Genomic DNA, 7,801 nt, shown 5'->3' with positions numbered 1-7,801 from the left:
AGGTATAGAATGACAAGGCTTTATATGCAGCTACCTATAGATGGGAGCGAGGCAAGGCAAAACCTGAACGTCCAAAAGAGTCCGAACGCTGCTTGTGATGATTTTCGCGTCGACGGCTGTCTTTGTAGTTTCTGCTCGGCTGTGTTACAGCAACAGGTGCGGCGCTTTAACAAATGAGCTGCAGCAGGAGAGAGGGATAATGTCAAATGTAGAGACAGAGAGGGGGGTACCACTCTGAACGCACAACCAGCCCCCTTCAAGCTGTAATAAACCTATAACCTGGTGTAACAGCCACACCGCGCTGCAGCAGCTCTGCATGGGAGAAATATGGCACAGCAGGGATCATCTGCTCCGGTCCCCACCAGTCATTATTACACTGTATGTGTGTTTTAATAGTCAAAGCTACCAAGAAACTATAAGAACTATCAGGTTGACCATTATTGACAGTATCATAGCTGTTATTTTACAGTTAAATTCAATGTAAATCTTAACATTTAAAGGGTTGAAAAAACCCAACTGTGTGTGATTAAAGAGAGGTAGCAGTGGCTCTGAGTTGAAGTCCTGCTGTTTTGCACTTTTTGTTAAAAAGAAAAATGTGCTATTGTGTGTTTGAGGCGGTGCTGCCTTCAAAGAGCCGCGACCGACAAGAACAGGAGAAACAAAAACTGAAATTGAGACTTCATCTTGAGGGGAAATCAACTGAACTTTAAAAAACAAAGACAGATTTTTGAATTTAGAATCTGTGTCACCTTTAGAGCACAGTCTTTCTTGCTGATTTCAAAGCTGCATTTGTTACGATTTAAGGCCTGCGAAGACAAACTCAGGCTGTGAAATCTTTGAACAAACCAAAGAAAAGTTGGAACAAACGAGCCGGTTGTTTCCTCGGGGGTCAGTACCATCGTGTTTTTATGTTGGAACCAGCTGGTGAGTGAGAACTATGAGACAAACAGCAACATTGGTAAAATGCAGAAATAGTATTATCAATAACTTATAACACAGGCACCAAATAAATATTCATATCATTAGTAAAAATATACAAAGAACATCTTTCAGCTTACAGACAGTAGACTATCACATTGTAACAAAAAAACAGAGCGGAGCCCGTCTCACACTGAGTTTCCCTCTTCATGTGAATCTGACAAAAAGTGCTTTGCTGATTAAAAGTCCTCTCTTCACTATCCGTCGTATTTGTTAGCACTTCAAATTAGCAAAATATTGTATGATATACTGTTTGTCATTTCAGCTTTTGACAAATGAGAAGTCGCTGTACATGCATAGTGCACACTGTATTTACAACAATAGATCTGCTTTCAGAAGATGTGTGAAGTTGAAGATGATTTCTTGTACAAAACTTTTTACAAATTAAGATGGAAGTTTTCAACTATATTAATACATTTGTTTACACGACAGTAGCATTTTGAAGAACGTCAGTAAATAGAAGCTTGTGTGTGTGTGTGTGTGTGTATGAGAGACAAAGTCGCCTGAAAGTGGAAGATTTGATAAATGCGCCCCGACACGTGGGGTGGCCCTCTGTCTTTACTTCTTCTATGGATTTTTACTCTCTGAGCATCAACGACAAAAACGTCCGCTAATCCAGAGCGCAGGATCCAGATTCATTTTTCGCATCCTCGACTGCCATCGAGCTACAGTATGTGCCGAGATCAGGGGTCCATGTTTGGTTGGGCCACGGGGTCAGCTCCCCCCTCAAAAAGTCTGCTCAGTCATCTTGCCGTTGGCGCCGGCCTTTCCTGGTGCGATGCCGGCGTCTGCGACGATCCCCTCGCCCCCCGTGGTGATGCGTATGGTGGTGCATGCTCTGACTGTCTCTCAGACGCCTCACCATCTCATGGTCCTTGTTGCCCAGCACCCGAGGCAGGAAAAGCGAGGCTTTGTCGGTGCTGCGAGTCTTAAAGCCTCGTCGTGGCCGGCCTTTGCCGTTAATGGAAACGTACCACTGGCGCTTGGCGCTGGCCCGCCGCTTGCTGCTGCTGCCTCCCCCTGGTGGCAGCGGCTGCTCGGTGGAGTGGTGGCGGGACGCGTAGGTGTTGTACCCCAACTCATGGATCCGCTCCACAAACTCACACTCTTTGTTGAACACTTCCTGGGGAGGTGAGAAAGAAGAAAGTAGTGAGGCACATTTGTCGTGCAGCTTGCCGTATGTTTTTGATTCACAAGATGAACTCTCAGAGACACTGGGAGTGTTTCTGTTCTGCTCACAACACCGTCTGCGATCACACTCCGAATCAGACATAAAATAATGCACGATACAGTCTAAAAAATGATTCACAGAGTCAGTGGATAAAGCTTAAAATAAAGACATTCTTCAGCATAAATTAACTTTGTATCATTAATGTGTTTTAGACAACTTATTTTAAAAAGCTGATCAAAGTTAAAAACATTTTTCACACTATTGAGTAGGATGGAATTAAAATAAACAAGTTAGAAGATCGTAAATAAAATAGTTTGACCACTGAACACAGCTCAACATATCAAAGCAACATCTGGATGAACATTAAGTTGGTTAAACTTGACTAAATTTTTCGAGGTCAAAGCAAAATATGTTGGTTGTACTAAACTAAATGAGTTTGTCAGATTATAAAAGGATCTACTCATAAAAGTTGAAACTACTTAAAAAGATGCATCAAAATTGTTATATTGATTTTCTTTACATTGAACCAGTGGATTATTTTTTACAGTGTATGCAAGATAAACATGCACTCTAAAAAAATGATTCATGGGGTGAGTGGGTAATAATTAAAATAAAGTTTTTCAGCATAAAAAATTACGTTTGTTCCATTAACCTGTTTTAGTCAATTGTCAGCTTATTTTAAGAATTATTCAGAATCAAAAACATTTTTAAGTAGAATGGAATTAAAATAAACAAGTTGGGATATCTTACATAAAATAATTGGACCACTTAATATCAGCACACCGTTTGGATAAATATTAAGTTGGTTCAACTTAAGCTTTTCGAGGTCAAAGCGAAACATGTTGGTCGTACTAAACTAAATGAGTTTGTCAGATTATAAGACTCGTAGGTTGGAACGACTTAAAAACATTCAGATATCTTAATTTTTTTTATGTTGAACCGGTGGATTATTTTTTTGAAGCCAAATATTTCTGCCTGGGTCAAAGCAGAGGCCTTGAACCTGCTGCTGCCTCGGGCCGCTGTCAGACAGGAGCTGCATGTGTTGAGAGAAGGAAACACATGTGATGATGAGATGACATCTGTACTCACCGAGGCGTACAGCCGGCCTTTATCGTTCATGGCCAGATATCTGCCAGAGAAAAGCCCTTTTATGGCCACGACACCCACATCCACCGCTGTGATTTCCATGATGCCTGCAACACAGAACCAGTTACATAACATCCATAAGCTTCACGTCTTTCATCAGGATCCACAACTCTTTAAAAGATCATTTAATTCTCGATCACTCCTCCTTTAAACCTTGGAAAATGGAAATCAATTAAAAAGCATGAAAAGCAAATTTACCCTAAAACAAACAAACAAACAAACAAACAAACCTTTGTCACTTTGACAATAAAGGAATTAATTTCCGGTTGTGTTTGCCCCATTCAGTTTGTTTATTGGCTGTTTTAATCAGTGCTTGATTAGTCAATGGCCCATTGAGAGCTGCAGAAAGGCTCTAATGGCCTCTGATTAGATAAATACATCCGTTAGGACAGCGCCTTTGTCCCGCCTGGATGTTAATACTTTGACTGATAGTTATAATAGAGATTAACCTGCATGTCGGCAGCTTTGCAATGACACGCACACACGCCGCGCGCGCATGCACATGCACGCACGCTTCATTGAGTAAGTGACAGTGAAACTCTGATAGATTCATCATATCAGAATTTACTAAAATTGATCAGACAAACAAACAAATAAATGAATGACAAATAAACTGAATGTTGCGTATTTTCATAAATTAACATAAATACTGTTTTATTTCATTTAACAAATCTGCGTTAGAAAAAAAACAACTTTTATTAAACAACTTGATCCAACTTTAAAAATGTTCACTAAGAAGCTGATAAAAATGAAACACACTGTGCCATGTGAGTTATTACAGGAATGGTTTGCCAAAAGTTCTGTGCGTAAAAGCGAGCGGATACTCACTAAACGGGTTGTTTTCCTCCAGTGATCCGTCTATTTTCCCATTAGGATGGATTTGTAAATGATATTTAGTAGCGCAGTAGAGTTTCCTGCGTCTCGGCGCTCCTCCGAGGTGCTCGTAAACTCCTCCGCGGCCCCCGGCGTCCCTCCGCTGCCGGGGGTCGCAAGCCTGTCCCGGGGCGCAGCGAGCCCGGGGACTAACGGGATCCAACAGGCTCAGCAACACCAGCAGAGGTATCATCAGCATTGTGGCATGGCCGTGGAGCGACGATTGTGGCGAAAAAAAGGAGAACTCCCGCCCGGCTCTCGGGGTCCCATTAAAGTGTCGGGGCCCCAACGCTCGAGAGCTCCAGCCTCGCGCACATCCGAGACACCGCTGACAGCACAGCCGCCCCCGGAGGTAGGATCCGCTCCTCGCCTCTGACTGCTGCTGGAAATCCCTCCTGCGGATCAGACTGAGAGCCTGTGCTCAGACTGAGCGCAGATATAAAAGAAGCTTGTGGCGACAATAGGCTGAACTCCGACCAATTGATACAAAGGAAAGGGGGAGGCAAAAGGTATCAGCCCTGTGTGAAGTGAGAGACTGCGGCGTGGATAAAATTACACAGTGGCTGAGTGCGGAACAGCTCTGTGCTCTGAACTCCTCTTCTGAAATATCCTGAAAGAGCAATTAGACATCCCAAATTATACAGGCGGACTGAGCCTGCGGCAGGCCATGCAACAGGTGAGGACTGTTGCTGGATGTCCTGATAAATCTATAAACTACATTTAAAACCTTTTAAAAAGCTTTTTCAACCGGTCACTTCTCTGTTGAATTCAAACATTTCCCTGAGGATTAAATTTGCCCTTTATCTTCCAATTTTAAGAAGTAAAAATGTTGAGAACTTTGACTTTTGGGTGGTCCACATCTACCTAAAGAATAGCTACGTTCCTCCCAGTTCAACAGGTGCTTGCCGAGTAACAGTGACCCGATCAGACCAAACTGATGTCAATATTTCTGTAGTTTGTAATTTGCCGTGAGTCACAGCTCTTTGCTGGCAGCACACTCCTGCACGTGATCCGCAGACTTCTCCCAGAGCTGGTGACAAGCTGCCACTGCAGGTTGGTCAACCCCAACCTCTTTAAGTAGTTCAGAGTTCTTTGTTCTCAAGTATTTAGATGCTCCTTCCTCCTCCTGACCTGTAAGCATTGCCCGCTAATGCTGAGGGTCATTTGTGTTGAAGTTAAATTAAGAACAAAAAGACGAATGAATGTTCTGTCACAGGTCTCCCTCCATGTGCTGACAACACCACTGAACCTCTCTGCTGTGTGTTAATTCTTTATCCTCCACCCGAGCAATGGATTGCCCCAGACTTTTCCCATCCTAATGCCCCGGCTCTGGCTAGGCAGCAGCCGGTGGGCGGAAGAGCAGCAGGCTAAATGACTACTGCCTAAATTGCTTCCATCTTGGTCGCATTATGGTTTGCATTCTGGTAATTAGCACCATCATCTACAAATCTCTCTGCCCTTTGGCGCTGCTCCACTGCTGCTATGAAGGCCTCTGCTGAGAATCCCCCAGAGAGTCAACGGTTAATTTGTCTTCCCCTCCCATACATCACCCAACCGGCTGCCTCTGTCACTTTATTTACCCCGATGATCAGAAAAAGGCAGCTCTCTTTTAATTACAAATGTGTGCACGTTGTGCCTCCGAGACCCCCTCGCAAGTCAGACAACACACCAAAACATCAGCCGGACCGTGTGTATCAGCGGTTGTTCTGGTGGCCATTTCTAAGTGAGACGCTCTTGATGTGGTTAAATGCTGGAAGAGGGTGGAACCTTAGATGTGGTATGCTGTTTCTCTCAGAAACTATTTTAATTACGCTCCCCTCCACGCCGCCCACAAAGCATCCCAGCAATAAGCAGAGCAAACGCTCTCAATTTGTGATGCACACACACTCACACACATCTCCCTCTTCACATCAGGAGAAGTTTGTTGTTTTTAATTTTTGAAGGTTACACTGTCTGATGAGCTGAAACAAAGCTTCAGGCCTCGGTCAGATCTGCTACTCAGATGCATCTGAGCAGGACTGTGGGGTTAGGGTTATCCCATGTGTGACCTCAGCACTCTACGTAACACAGGAGTCTCAAACCTTCGTGGAAAAGTTCAATCTGTGTATTTTCAGCAGCGGGTTGCATCTTCAAAGGTATTTTAAGGCTCTCATGTCTACTTACTGCGGGACATGATAAAATGTTTGCCTGGTCTGAGACCAGTGTTTAATTAAACATCGCCACAGCAGCATTACAGCCTGATACAGGGGTCGGCAACATTTACTAAAAACAAAAAATCTCTCTGGAGCCACAAAGTAGAGCCTTATAATCAAGGTAACGCAGCCTATTAAGTGTAAATTAGCCTATTAACATTATTAAATGGTCTAAATCAGTGGTTCCCAACTGGTGGGCCGTGGTCTAAAGTGGGTCGCGGGTCAATTCTGAATGGACCACAAGTGACTCTGAAACGTGTCAAGTTTGTAAAAAACACTTTATTTTTAAGTACAATGAATTTCTGGCACAGAGCTTTTATTCTGAAGTGCTGTTTCCTGCTGTAGAATGAGTGACGAACAGACAGTTGCTGGTGTCAGAGGGGATGATTTGAACTATTTCTGATTTAGAGTCAACTGCAGGAAATTTCTTGAGCCATTTCCTAATTTTGTTGTGACAGGACATAAAACAAGAAACACTGCTGGTGCCAGGCTTTATAGGGACATATAGTGTCTTATCATCTGCATAGCAATCAAAGTCGAAATGTGTTATATGTGCTTGTTACATACAAATCATATCAAAGTTTCTGAAGTGACGTAGAATGAGCTGACTCTGTCATCTTGAAGTGGAGGGGATTGTGGATGGTGAGACATCTTCACAAAACGGCTGCTAAGCTGCAGACCGCTGTTTGAGACCAACAAACAACAAAACCGACTGTTTTTTTGCGAGTCATTGCTGTGTTTCCAGTGGCTTTTAGGCTCCATGGTGTGTGTGCTTTGTAGCAACCCATCAGCATGTTTTCATTGGTTTATTGCTCTCAAAACTTGGTTGTTTTATACTGATAGTGCCCTGAAAGTGGTTGATGTTTACACAGACAAACATCGCTGCTTTTCCTCCCAAAATTGCAAGCCAAAACATGGTCTTTTTGTAACCATAACCAAGTGGTTTTTGTTCCTAAACCTCACCACATATTAAAAAAATCTAGGTTTCAAGTCCTCGACATAAAAACATTCAAATGTAACATATCCGTGGTTTGCAATAATGTACAATGCCAACATTTTTCTGGCAACTGGGTTGAAACCAGAAACATCGCTGCTGCCAGGCTTTAAAGGGTGTTGTGTCCTCTGCATAGCAATGAAAGTCAATATTATGGCTACACATGATATGCCCATGGGGTAGTGTAAATAACACAGATTGTGTTTGACCTTAGAATGGAGACATTATTGGACAGTTGTTGCTTTTGTTGCATATTTTTACCTTCCTTAAAGGGAAATTTCGGTTCATTTCAACCTGTCTCCTATCGTCCTAAATTTGTTTCAAGTGACTAGTGACATAGAAATAATAGTTAGCATGTTAGCCGTTAGCCTAGATACAGCCGGGGCGCATAGTAGCGTCAGACCTGTTAAAACGTAAGTGAACGGGCAACCTTCAAGTGCAAAGTTA

The 7,801-nt window shown here is 43.0% G+C and overlaps 1 protein-coding gene across 1 annotated transcript; it reads right to left on the bottom strand.

The window, feature by feature from the left end:
- Positions 1-624: 624 nt before the first annotated feature.
- On the bottom strand, positions 625-5,175 carry fgf3 (fibroblast growth factor 3). The gene is made up of 3 exons (XM_050051864.1): positions 4,124-5,175; positions 3,239-3,342; positions 625-2,101 (listed from the first exon to the last, which is right to left on the bottom strand). The coding sequence occupies exons 1-3, from the start codon at positions 4,365-4,367 to the stop codon at positions 1,718-1,720; spliced, it is 732 nt and encodes a 243-aa protein (XP_049907821.1). The 5' UTR covers positions 4,368-5,175; the 3' UTR covers positions 625-1,717.
- Between the last annotated feature and the right edge of the window lie 2,626 nt (positions 5,176-7,801).

The sequence above is a fragment of the Epinephelus moara genome, chromosome 1 (genome assembly GCF_006386435.1).
Source record: "Epinephelus moara isolate mb chromosome 1, YSFRI_EMoa_1.0, whole genome shotgun sequence".
NCBI lineage: Eukaryota > Metazoa > Chordata > Actinopteri > Perciformes > Serranidae > Epinephelus > Epinephelus moara.
The sequence above is the reverse complement of the archived record's forward strand: the minus strand, read 5'-3'. Positions and strand labels throughout refer to the sequence as shown.

What these genes read in the sequence shown, in the direction of transcription:
- fgf3 (XM_050051864.1), bottom strand. Translation starts at nt 4,367, where the DNA reads ATGCTGATGATACCTCTGCTGGTGTTGCTGAGCCTGTTGGATCCCGTT. An exon ending in GGAGGAAAACAACCCGTTTA is followed by an intron (nt 3,343 to 4,123) that starts GTGAGTATCCGC and finishes TCTGTGTTGCAG; the next exon opens with GCATCATGGAAATCACAGCG. An exon ending in AAGGCCGGCTGTACGCCTCG is followed by an intron (nt 2,102 to 3,238) that starts GTGAGTACAGAT and finishes TCACCTCCCCAG; the next exon opens with GAAGTGTTCAACAAAGAGTG.